This window comes from Ruditapes philippinarum, unplaced genomic scaffold (assembly GCF_026571515.1).
Source record: "Ruditapes philippinarum isolate M1 unplaced genomic scaffold, ASM2657151v2 ctg1068_1_1_1_1, whole genome shotgun sequence".
NCBI classification, from domain to species: Eukaryota; Metazoa; Mollusca; class Bivalvia; order Venerida; family Veneridae; genus Ruditapes; species Ruditapes philippinarum.
Window position 1 is genome coordinate 254,352 of NW_026864182.1, and position 13,050 is coordinate 267,401.

Below are 13,050 nucleotides of genomic sequence, written 5' to 3' on the forward strand. Positions count from 1 at the left end.
TACCTTACATTTCCAAATACCCCTTGGTGAACCTCACGAAAAGTCAAACAAACTTTTATAAAGTTTTGCAATAACAGGAAATGCAGACAACAGAAACTTTAAACAAAAATAAGTCCAGTGACATCGTCAAATAATCTACCTTGAAAAATTTCTGTAAATTGAATCCTCCTGAATCGAATAATAAATGCACGTTTACTCAATAATAAACCGTTATGTTTAGCATTTCACCTTCCGCCGCCATATTGGATTATCTACTCAAAGGTAAATTGCCGACTGTCACTCTGCTGAATGCAGAACGCGGTTTGCAGGTGCGTAGCTAATTGGATGCTAATGGGGGCTATAATTACGAATATGTTGTATCAGGAAAAATTCAAACAGAATATGACTTTAAACGAGAATTTGTTGAAAATATGTTTAAACATGAGTTAAACCACACTGATATATATAGATAGTCCAACAATTGTAGGACTAATATATAGATAAATGATTTATTCTTCACATTCATAGATGGTCATTACCATTAGGTTTGACTGTATTTCAGGAATGATTGTTATATTGTAAAATTCTTTTGACAATCTTATGAAAATTGAGCGGCCTATTCATACTTCTAAAAAGATTGTCAACTAATGGCCAAATATTCAGGTGGACCAGTGACCTACAAAGCTTCTTTTACAGTCCGAGACAAATTATTTTATTGTGATAGACAAGAGAACAATTGAAAATTGAAAAGATTATTTAAGCTTAAAAAAAACAACAAGTAATTTAAAGGTAATATGGGTGCATCAAGTTCAATAAATTTAAGATTCTTCTGCTGATCCAAGGCAACAATCCAGGGATATGTTGGCCAAAACCTTAATCATGAGAATTTTTTTTTAAAATTCAAAGTGGCTCCCTGTCGTGATCCATAGGGTAAACTACCACCACCACCATTAGTTGTAGGTCAATATGATTGTAAAGTATGATCCAAGGATATAAGGGTCTTTTCTCTGAATATTATCAATCATCCATATAGAGGCATGTTCAGCTTGACTAAACTCTGTACTGTTGTCTACTAAATTTAGATTTTAAACAATGATAGTCAGTTTCAGGTGCAATGAAATAATTTTAGTCCATATCTGCAAATTAAAAGTGTAAAGGGGGTTCATCAATCTTTTAACCCGAATATTCTATGCACAGGCGTTCGGCATAATTGTCTTGCCAATAATGGTCAAATTATCACAAATAATCTCCCCTTGATAATCAAAAAAACAAAATTCCTATCCAGCACCGGTTTACTATATATAATATATATACCATATTATAAATAACTGGTGTTGGATAGTAATTTTGCATTTGATGATCAAGAGATTATTTTACAATGACTTGACCATTACTGGCAAGACAAATGTGCCGACCGCCTGTGACTCTAAGCGCAGCAATAATAATGTTAATGACTATTTTCTATGTCAATCAGTAATAAAGTAATAAAGAAAACAAAGACTTTCTATGCTTACCTTTACATTTATTTTCTATACTCCTATTATCCCATTTATTTACAATATACCATTTCTAATGTTGTTATCACAGTAATGTAGACAACAATAAATAACATCATAAAATAATATATATCAAAATACAGTAACACTTCTTTACAAAAATATAATTTTATACAAAGCACATCATTTAATGTATGATTTTCTATCTTTCTCTAGATAGCAACAAAAAATCAACAACATTTCAAAAAGATCAATTTAAGTATAAATGAAAATATACCATTGAAAATAAAAAAGCCGAAGCTCTTATTGCAGCCAGTATTTAGTGACTGCCATGAAAAAATGGTTAAAGTCTAATTTTCATCATGAGAAAACAATTTTGAAAATGAATACAGAATGCCCCAGATAAATATAATATTTAATTATTAGTTTCATTTCTCAAATAACTCACAGAGGTGGCAAAATCAATTGTCAGTATTGCCCAAGTTGTCCTGTATGGACAAGTGTTTTCTTTCTAAAATTTATTTTATAAATATCATACGGGTCAAGTAAAAAAAATGCTTCAAGTAAGTCAAAATCAGTTATATCCATTAAGAAATATAAGTTTAATATTAGGTCAAGCACCTATATTAAGTTCCTTTTAATGATCAGGGACAACTAAAATACCTTTTTATACCAGGTTAACCTGTTCCTGGTATGTAAAAATAACATTTCCTTGATTTATACTCAGATTTGAGTTTAAGACTACAAACGGTGACACTACAGGCTATAGTCTGTCTGACATGAATATAAAACTACAATGAAGTAAGTAAGAATACTGTCTAATTTAATCAAATTCCATAATTTTAGTTAAACTACCCAGATTTAATCTAGGACATCAAATCTAAAAATCACTCCCTAAATCTATTTTAAAGGAAAAATTAAAAGTAACAATTTAAATGACTAGTTTTAAACCCAGGTTTTTATACATAATTAATCATATTAATCAAAACCCAAAATATCATATACATAATTTGAAGAGATATCAATAGACAACCAATAAGTACAAAATAAAGTTTAATTATTGCATGAAGAACTGGCCATATTCATTGAGATATTCCAACCATTGCTAGAAAAAAGTTACCAAATACACTAAGAGAGAAATTAAAAGGGTCAATTTATCAAACAGATTTTCTTTACAGGGAGAAAGAATCAAACATTTAACATTCCGGTTATATCATTAGCTTGAAAAAGTTATAGCTCTTCCTTTATTTAAAATAAATTTGCACCAAAATATGAATATTCGTCTTCATAATCTATAAATATATAATCATCCTAGCAAAATTAGTGACAATAAAAGCATATTCCATAAAATACTGTGAGCTTTTTTAAAGGTGTCTGATTTTACAAAAAAGCCATCTTTGAACAAACTTTTCTTTGAGATATAATACATGTAGGCTAAACTGTGTTTATTAAAAGTAATACCAAAATGTATCACAACTGATAACTTATTCATATCACACTTTGTAAATCAATAACATTGTTTATTTATTTAATCTTTATCTTAATGAACTCACATAATATTCACTACCTTTTATTGAATTTAATAATCTTGACATCTGTCAATTTGGATGATGTAATCAAATGTTTATATCTATGAATCATAGGATGTGACAAATGAAGAAAACAATTGATTATGAAAACAAGATAAAATCACAAAATAAAATTAATTTTCCAATGAAGACCATCAATGTATCATGACAAAAATCTATCCAAAATATCAAGCAGTTATAGTGACATTATGCCCGGGGGTATATAGTATGTGAACAGGTGAAAGTCAAAATAAGTTTACATTATGCCATAATTCCTTTCAATTTTAGAATTGACCTCCCATGAACAATAAATAACTCACATGACAAAAAAGAATTTTTTGTAAATACCAATCAGAATTTGAAATTTATATTTCAGGCATATTCATATTTTATCCTAAATATTTTGCAATATCAACTGTTGGCCACTCACCATTATAACAGCAAATCATTTGAAATATATTGTTAATTCAGTTCAACTTGACAATGATAATATAAGCATAATGTCACTTAATGTAAGATATGTTTGATAAGTCTTTAAAATGAACACATCACTTTAAATAAACTCTGAGGTATACCAAAATTATATTGCATATATAACCAATTTATAGTCTACAATACTTTACTAATCTTAAATCCATGAAGAAAAAAAACAAAAAACAACAAAACATATGTTCATTGAACATGTTGACAATCCTAACCAACCTTTTTGAGAATATAGGTACATGTTTTTAAGATATCAAGTATAATATGAAAGGGTATAAATCTATATCTAATGAAATATTTTTCACAAAATTTATGAACAGGAAAATTACGTTATATACATAACTTAATGGTGGATTTTAGGAAGAAATTGTTATCTAGAATGCCTCTGATATTTAACACACATGATAATAATACGTAAACAGAATTAAATGTTCGGGAACATTATTTAAAATATTATACTGCTATTTTAAGTAGGAAGGATTTTAACTGTTAAGCAATGATTTTCTGCATGTACCATTTGCTCTGGAACAGAAAAAGGAACATAAATTTTTTCATACATGTTGTTTCAAAGTTTTTGTTTTTTTTAAAATTCAAAAATTATTTAAATAACTACTGGTATCAGATTTATAGCTTTAAACACTTTAAGAAATGATTGTAAAAAATAGCCAAAAGGGGTAAAACTCTATCAAAATGCATTAATGAGAATGTTGATCTTTATTGAAAATTATTTTAAGTTACAGACTGTCACATCTGTATCAGACTATTAGAAAAGCATTTATCACATAATCTACAGGGCAAAAATCATATTTAATAAAAACGATATTACACCAGTGTAATAACACTTTGATGTGACATCATTTGCGTTATATACAAACATAGCATTAAAACACGCTAATTTTGGTGAAACACTATAGGCGTGTCAATGAAAAATGACTTTAACTGTTATCCATTTTTATTTAAGATATGTGATAAATTGAATATTGTATACGTGTAGATTCAATACTAAATTTATTAAACTAGTTGAATAAAACAATAATATACTCATAAGAGGCTTTGATAATATAATTGTATTCAACTTGTCCTATAGATTTAGCATTAAATTTACTCTCATTCAATATCCTCAATGTACTCCGTTCCAATCTAATTATTTCAATACTAGCTCTTCATCTCAACAAAAATTGAATACATCATCACCTTAGTGCAGTAACTGGTTAACTCCTATAAAATCATATAAGGAGTTAACCAGCTACTGCACTAAGGTGATGATGTGTAAATTAATGATTAAGTGCCAAAGTGCGTTATCTTCTCTAAAAATTTGGCAAGGATTGGTCATCCTCAGTTACGCAAAATTTACAATATTATTCTCAGTCAGATGGTAAGAAAAGTGAATGACTGACCCACCCAAAAATTTGTTTTAATAATCATGTGAATATAACTATGGCATTTGGAATCTTGTCACAATAAATAAAACAATAGAAGGATTCATAAACTTTTATAAGGTATTATACATCTATGATAATAAATAAAACCTGAAATGATTCTGGTGATGATATCTCAAGTTGGTGGTGGTTCAAAAAGTAACATACACAAAATGATATGTTACTCATCTGTATAATTATAATTTTGAAAATTAAAAAAATAATTTGAAAGTAAGCTCCGGCAATGGGAAAAAATACTTGAAATACAAATGGATATGTAAAATAAAAAATGATACCACCTTGATTGTAACTTGCAAATAACTAAAGTAATAAAAATATAAAATCCTGTACTGGCAACTGGTAAAGACAGGTATATCCTGGTGAAATGTAACTGTTTACAAAAGGAAACAATGCTATTAATGGTTGCAAGATGACATTGTATCCCCCTCCCTAAAGATAACCCATTACTCAAACCATATTTAATATTACAGCTTTATTTCATACAGCTCAATTTATCTTTGATTCCTTTATAAAATTTTCTATCAATTACTTTCAAAATATTAAAGATATGCATGTTTATTACTGAAGATATGTTAAACATTGTATAAAAAATAATGATGAATTGTATATAATATAATTTCTTGTATTAAAAGATGTGCCCTATTCAGGGTTTGAACTTGCAAACTAGATGTCCAGCAGTCTTATGTTCGCCCTACTTAGGTTATCAACCAGAGCCTATCTGTATATAATGAGACTTAACCTTATCATAGAGCCAATAACTATATGTACAAATATAACTTTACTGATCCCTGCTACATGTTATTACTTTTCTTTTGTCAGAAGTCATTCAATTTTTTCAAAATATCTCTCCCCCCAATACCAAACCAAACCATTATCAAAATCCCTGATGATAATTACTCAAAAGAAAATAAAATAAAAAAGAAAATCATCCCTGGCTGCAAGCAGTCAAGTATAGAAAAGAAAATTGGTAAAGATATTTTTCTTTGGTCTATGTTAACACAAGAATGTATACAAAAATGCAGAGAAAATTCAAAAATCGAAATGATTTTGAAGAGCTCACCAGGAGCACAATATGTTTATAATGAGTTGATAAGTAAATGACAAGATAATAAATACATTTTACAACACGTTCAATGAATATTTCACTCATTGAAACAATAAATGGTAACTTTTAATTTAGTTACCGAGAATTTAAATAAAATAAACCTATCTAAACATTAAAGCTCTTCTACAGCCTTCTCTTTAAAGCTTTAACATCAAACAAAGAAGCTTTCCCAGAAAATTCTAATTCATAAAATAAGTAAAGCAAGATAGTATATAAACAACACAAAAATGATTGTTTGACATCAAACAAAGAAGATTTCCCAGAAATTCTAATTCGTAGAATAAGTCAACTTAGATAATATTAAAACAACATAAAGCTATGATTGTATGACATATTTACACGATACATTATAATTATATAATACTGTAAAAATAGAACTAGCTTAGTTGAAAACATTTTTGGTTTTCTAAGATACATATTTATAAGCACCTGTAGTGACTGAATATAGCAATGTTTTACTTCGAACTTGAACATATTCCCACAATTTCCTTGTACATAATAAACTCTAGACTGGATAAAACAATGAGTAATTTTAACACAGTCCCTATAATTTCCTTATAACACAGATTAAACTCTTAACTGAATAATTAAATGTGTAACTCAAGAACAGTTCTCATAATTTCCTTATAAAACATAGACTCTTGACTGGATAAAACAATGTTATTCTAACATAGTTTCCATAATTTCCTTATAATACAATGATTAAGCTCTACATGCACGAAATTAAAGTGGGACCATTTACAGACTGATTGGCATCAGATATGACATCTACCAAAATAGATACTGTCAGATAAATTACTTCTCACATGAATGTATTTTTAATTGTCCAATGTCTATTTTTTAGCATATAAGAATGGATATAGCTGTTTATATTTCTTGAATTATCATCTTATATTGCACTGTTTATCATTTAGATAATTTAGCTGATTTGTACTTAATAACAGAGGAATATTACCTTCGTATTTATAATTCTGGACACCTGAGCATGAACCAAGTAATATCACACTTCAATAAACAACTTATTCTATATTTCCAACACATAAAACATTCATGAAACGACATACCATTTTAAATTTTTGTTTTTCATCCTTTTTTATATCTTGTGACACATTTATGAATTTCCAGTACATACATAAACACATAAATACTAATACTAATGTGTCTTAATTACCACCATGATCTGTATACATGCATATTTACAACAGTAACAAACTATGATATTTTCTGTACAAGAAAATCCTAGCATTGCCTAACCATCACTCTCTACACACAGAAATACTGTAAACATTGAAACAATGACACATCTACTGAACGATATGCATTAATCTTTGTTACAAAGTTCAACAAATCAAATGGCAGTGAAAAAGAACCAAACTGCTTTATATCAAGATTCACTCTGATCTTAGAGTCGAAGGTAAATGACATACAATCTAACAGGGACCAGAATCATTGTCTATGTATCAGCAATAAGTATAATATTAATAATATAATGTGGTATGAAGCCATTGGTACAAGTAGAACAGTAGATGTATCTAACTTGTTAAAGCAGGTTCACTGTACCGGCATACAAACTGATTGAATTATTCTATGTCGAGGTGATTAATATGTATAGATTCAGTTTGATAATAAATACTTAGTTTAAGGTCATGACATTGATTCGAAATGCACATAATGGTCAACATTTTTAATGTTGATTTTTCTCTATATGAAAGTATAAATTGATCCACATTACCCATCTTATTTATACAGGTGACAAAATTGTTGGCCCACTTTGTAACCAGAGCTAAGAAATATATACATGTATGTTTATGAGTTACAAGATCACAGAATTGCTATATTTCTATTTTTAGCTATTTCTATATTTAGATCATCAGCTTTCTCCAGTAGCTGCTACTGCTGTATGGTTGGCTAAGATATCACGCGGAACTTGCACTTCTGCTGTCTTTGCAAGTCTGTTTAAAGTGTCTAATGTTCCAATGATTGCTCTAGAAAAGAAGAAAGCAGAAACAAATTGTAAATACACAAAATAGGTTATATCAATTTAAAATATTACACAATATTTTACATATTGACAAAACCATAGTATCATAATCATAAAATGTAAATGCTTCACATAAATAAGAGGAAACATGATGAAGATGGACAGAACTACTGACTGATCGATCATCTGACCAACACACCGCAGTCATTCCAGAATAACCCCTTCTATTTGATGGGATGGTGGTCTAACAAGAGTTAAGTCTCAGGACTATCTATATGCTGGAGTAAGCAAATATTTTAACATTTCTGCAGTCATATATTATATTGGTAGCTAGTTTTATGCTTGTTTCTGTACAAGTATTAACCTGATTGTTATAATATCACCAACACATTAAACATCAAAGACATAAGACATATTCATTCTACCAAACATCACCTTAAATCTCTTTGATTTGTGCTTTTTAAGATGACTCTCAGACCACATTCTATCCTTTCTGTCAGCATTTTTATCTAGTAGCCCCAGACAGTAATATCTAGGATAATACATTACAAAATCTGTAAATTCATTAAGAAAACCTCTTACCCAATAACACCAAGAATTACCAGAAACCAATCAAATGATACTTGTAACTTTGAAAGTGACCTGTAATTAAACAATCATATAAATGTGATGAATCTATTTAAAACTGTTCAAAATTTCAGATGATGAAAATTATTAATTCTAGGTATCATTTTCAAAGCATTTTTTTGCCTGTAAATGAAATCAATTTAAAGAAAGTGTCAAAATAAATATCTAAAAGCTAAATATCCCCATTTTAAAAACTAAATGTACATAACAGGACAGAAAATAAGCTGTTTATGCCAGCTAATTAATATTGTCATGTGGAATATCCACTGTAGTATAAATATTATTTTTCCCTGTAAATATATAAATAAAGTCATATGGAAAACTTATTTAAGTGCAAAAAGTTCATCCTAAAAGGAATTTTTTCTTCGGTAGTTTTCATATAAACATATAATGTATAGGCAGAATTAAAACTGTGAATAGAATTTCTTTAAACTTGCCATCTTGTTAGAATATGATAACAGTTTTAATTTGCCTATATGTCTATATGAAATATATGAAAACTACAAAAATGTCTTGAAAGCAAATATACCCACATATGTTGCTGTATCAATTGCTAACCATATAAAATTTTAACATTTGGACAATGGATCATAGCATGTATTGTAAACCACTCATGCTAGAATAGTGTCATACAAACTATTCCTTGTAAAACAAAATAAAATAAAATTTCCCTTAAGAAAGTCATCACAGTTTGAATGACATTCTGTCACTAATACATGTATATTGCAACCATTTATTACTATGGGAAAATCTTGGCAGTTTTTATAACTGATGATTTTCAAACATTAAAATAAAATACTCTTTGGGTACAGTCTTAGGTGTTGGCAGTAACGATTACTAATGCTGTTGTAAAATCTTGACTTACCCTTTAAAGATGGTCATATGGAAGAGACCAGGTAATGTAAATGCTAGCAATGTACAGCATGTAGCACCAACTAGAGCCATGATATTAGTGAAACTAGGTATCATCAACACAATTAACCCTGTCAGTAATACCATAGATATTCTCAACACATTCTGAAATATTGTGTTTAAATATATACTATTACAACTGATCTGAAAACCTGAAAGGTACAATTTTCAGATAAACTTGACTGCAATAAAACAAGAGGGCCATGATGGCCCTGAGGTCGCTCACATGTATTATAGGCCCCCCCCCCAACCCCCCAAAACGTTGCAGATCCAATTTAACCAAGGGCTTTTATTTGCACAAACTTGGTAGACACCCATAAGAAGATGTTTCATGCTAAACATCTAAGCTCTAAGCTCATTGGGCTATTTAAAAGAAGATTTTTATTAAGTTTTTACTATTACACATATAGTTAAAAACAATGACACCCCTGGGGCGGGCCAGTTATGACCCCAGGGTTTTATTTGAACAAACTTTGTAGACACTTAATAGAATATGTTTCATGCTTAATATCTAAACTCTAGCTATTTGGGTTTTTTCAAAGAAGATTTTAAGTTTTTGCTATACACATATAAGGAAAATCAATGACCCCCCGGGGGGGGCCAATTTTGACCCAAGGGGTTTTTATTTGAACAAACTTTGTAGACACTCACTAAAAGATGTTTCATGCTTAATATCTTAACTCTAGCTATTTGGGTTTTTTCAAAAAAGATTTTTTAAGTTTTTGCTATACACATATAAGGAAAATCAAATGACCCCGGGGCGGGGCCAATTTTGACCCCAGGGCTTTTATTTGAAACAAACTTGGTAGACACCTATTAGAAACATGTTTGATGCTAAATATCTTAACCATAGCTCTTTGAGTTCTTTAAAAGAAGATTTTTTAAGTTTTTACTATATGCATATATAGGGAAAATCAATTTTGACCCCAGGGCTTTTATTTGAACAAACTTGGTAGACACTTATTAGAACATGTTTCATGCTAAATATCTTAGCTCTAACTCTTTTGGTTCTTTAAAAGAAGATTTTTTAAGTTTTTACTATATGCATATAGGGAAAATCAATGACCCCCTGGGGCGGGGTCAATTTTGACCCCAGGGCTTTTCTTTGAACAAACTTGGTAGACACCTATTAGAACATGTTTGATGCTCAATATTTTAGCCATAGCTCTTTGAGTTCTTTAAAAGAAGATTTTTTAAGTTTTTACTATATGCATATAGGGAAAATCAATGACCCCCCGGGGCGGGGCCAATTTTGACCCCAGGGCTTTTATTTGAACAAACTTGGTAGACACTCACTAGAAGATGTTTCATGCCAAATATCTAAGCTCTAGCTCTTATGCTTTTTTAAAAGAAGATATTTAAAGTTTTTTCTTTCGGTTGCCATGGCAACCAGAGTTCTGCATGGAATTAAATTCTTTGAACAATTTTTAAAAGGTGACCACCAAAGGACATTCCTGTGAAGTTTGGATGAAATTGGCCTTATGTGGTTTATGAGGAGATGTCATTTAAAGTAAAAGTTTACGGACGACGACGGACGACGACGCGCCGACGGAAAAGCGATCACAAAAGCTCACCCTGTCACTTTGTGACAGGTGAGCTAACAAGAGCTGTCCGTAAGACAGGCGCGCTCGACTTGCCAATAAAAAAAGTTTTTGCAGTAAAAGGCAATACAAGAATCTCTGTATTTTTAAAGTGAACTAGTTGTTTGATACCCTTGAATATTACAGCAATGTTTATATGACATAATTTATGGTAAAGTGAACAAGTGGATAGGAATGAATTTTTTTAGATTTTTTAAGTTTTTTAGTGCTTGCCTATAATACAAAACATTGACAGTTAAGGGCCATAATTCAAATAAAATCTTTGACAGAATTACCTTCTCCTGGACATGTTTGGGAATCATGATTGTAAACAAGTATTCCAACTTTCAAATTAATATCTCAAACAGTTCAGTCAAAAAGTGGACTGGTACTAAAAACTTAACCAAGATTCTAAGTCGATAAAAGGCCTTAATTTTTAAAACAAATCCTTGACAGAGTTACCTTCTCTTGCGTACAGATGGGGGTAATGATGTGAAATAGCATTAAAAGTTTCAAAGCAATATCTCAAAGGGTTAAGGCAATAAGTGGATTTTACCCATATTCAATGTATTTTCTAAGTCAAAAAGGGGCATAATTCTGTCAAAAACCTTGACAGAGTTATGTCCTCTTGTCTGTTGATGAAGGTCGTGATGGTAAACAAGTATGGTCAGTTTCAAAGCAATACCTCCAATGGTTTTGAAATAAAGTGAGGTGGTACAAAAAACTTAACCAAGCTCAATACACTTTCTAAGTCAAAAAAGGGCCATAATTCTGTCAAAAACCTTGACAGAGTTATGTACTCTTGTCTGTAGATGGAGGTTATGATGGTGAACAAGTATGGTAAGTTTCAAAGCCATACTTGTAATACTTCTGAAATAAAGTGGGGTGGTACGAAAAACTTAACCAAGGTGTGACGCCAACGCTAACGCCGACGCCGACGCCGGGGCGAGTAGGATAGCTCCCCTTTTCATAGAAAAGTCGAGCTAAAAATACATCCTAAAATTTAGTTATTTGTTATTCATGCTGATTTTAACGCATTATTTGGCTTAACTCAGTGATTAAATCACCTTTCCTGGATAACTTGCCCAAGAATTATCAATGTCTCCACAAGTGACTGACTTCTTATCTAAAATGTTTTCAAAAACAGAGATAATACACAAATGACCGTTAGTCTCCATGTCCAAGAAGAATGGTCAATTTTACTACAAGAAATGAGATTTACAGAAACCATAGAGAAATTTATTAAAGATGGATAAATGAATACAAAATGTATAGTAAACAGAAAAACATATAAATAGAAATTCAATTTTTATTATGAAAAAAAATATGGTTTTAATTAATTTCTAAAGGTTTTCTTTTTTACAGTAAAATATTAACAGAGTGTCACCTAAATCTAAAACATCAATTTTAAAGACTATCTTTTCAATTACAATGAAATCCTAAATACAATAGTGAAAGACAATAAAAATAAGATCACTCATGGTTTCAGATAATAAAACCCTTAAGCTTCCTTACCCCTTTTCCTTTATTGTTATCTGGTTCCCATATAAGATAACCATCTAAAATCTGCATGACAGGAAACATCATTACTAAAAATAAACACACACACTATATATATATATAATATATGATAAACATTTATTCTAATATTAATTAGATATGTTTAACGGATTTGCTTAGTCATGTTTGTGCAACAGACAAGCCATTTTAGCTGGTTTCACCAAAGTGTTCATAGTAAAGGTTTTCCAACATTTTACACTCCTTATTTAAACCTATGAATATTTTCCATAATAATTACTATTTCAGTACAACCAATTTTTCAAGGCTGTTAAATAACGTTATCCTAAAGGTTCAGCAACTATAAATTATTTAAAAATCTG

The 13,050-nt window shown here is 30.0% G+C and overlaps 2 protein-coding genes across 6 annotated transcripts in view; both read right to left on the bottom strand.

Moving 5' to 3' along the window:
* Positions 1 to 281, bottom strand: part of LOC132724734 (rho guanine nucleotide exchange factor 17-like) — a 55,404-nt gene extending 55,123 nt beyond the window's left edge. The window contains exon 1 of one of the 2 annotated variants that reach the window (XM_060709682.1): positions 140 to 281. The gene's annotated coding sequence lies outside the window, so the exon portion shown is untranslated. The other variant, XM_060709684.1, reaches the window with a different exon arrangement.
* Positions 282 to 4,798: 4,517 nt separating this feature from the next.
* LOC132724732 (uncharacterized) overlaps positions 4,799 to 13,050 on the bottom strand; it is a 28,181-nt gene continuing 19,929 nt past the window's right edge. For all 4 annotated transcript variants that reach the window (XM_060709679.1, XM_060709678.1, XM_060709677.1 and 1 more), the window contains 4 exons: positions 12,686 to 12,759; positions 9,544 to 9,695; positions 8,634 to 8,693; positions 4,799 to 8,055 (listed from right to left, as the gene is read on the bottom strand). In XM_060709679.1, the coding sequence (XP_060565662.1) occupies positions 7,941 to 8,055; positions 8,634 to 8,693; positions 9,544 to 9,695; positions 12,686 to 12,759 (401 nt within the window). In that variant the 3' untranslated portion in view covers positions 4,799 to 7,940. The remainder of the gene's footprint in view (positions 8,056 to 8,633; positions 8,694 to 9,543; positions 9,696 to 12,685; positions 12,760 to 13,050) is intronic.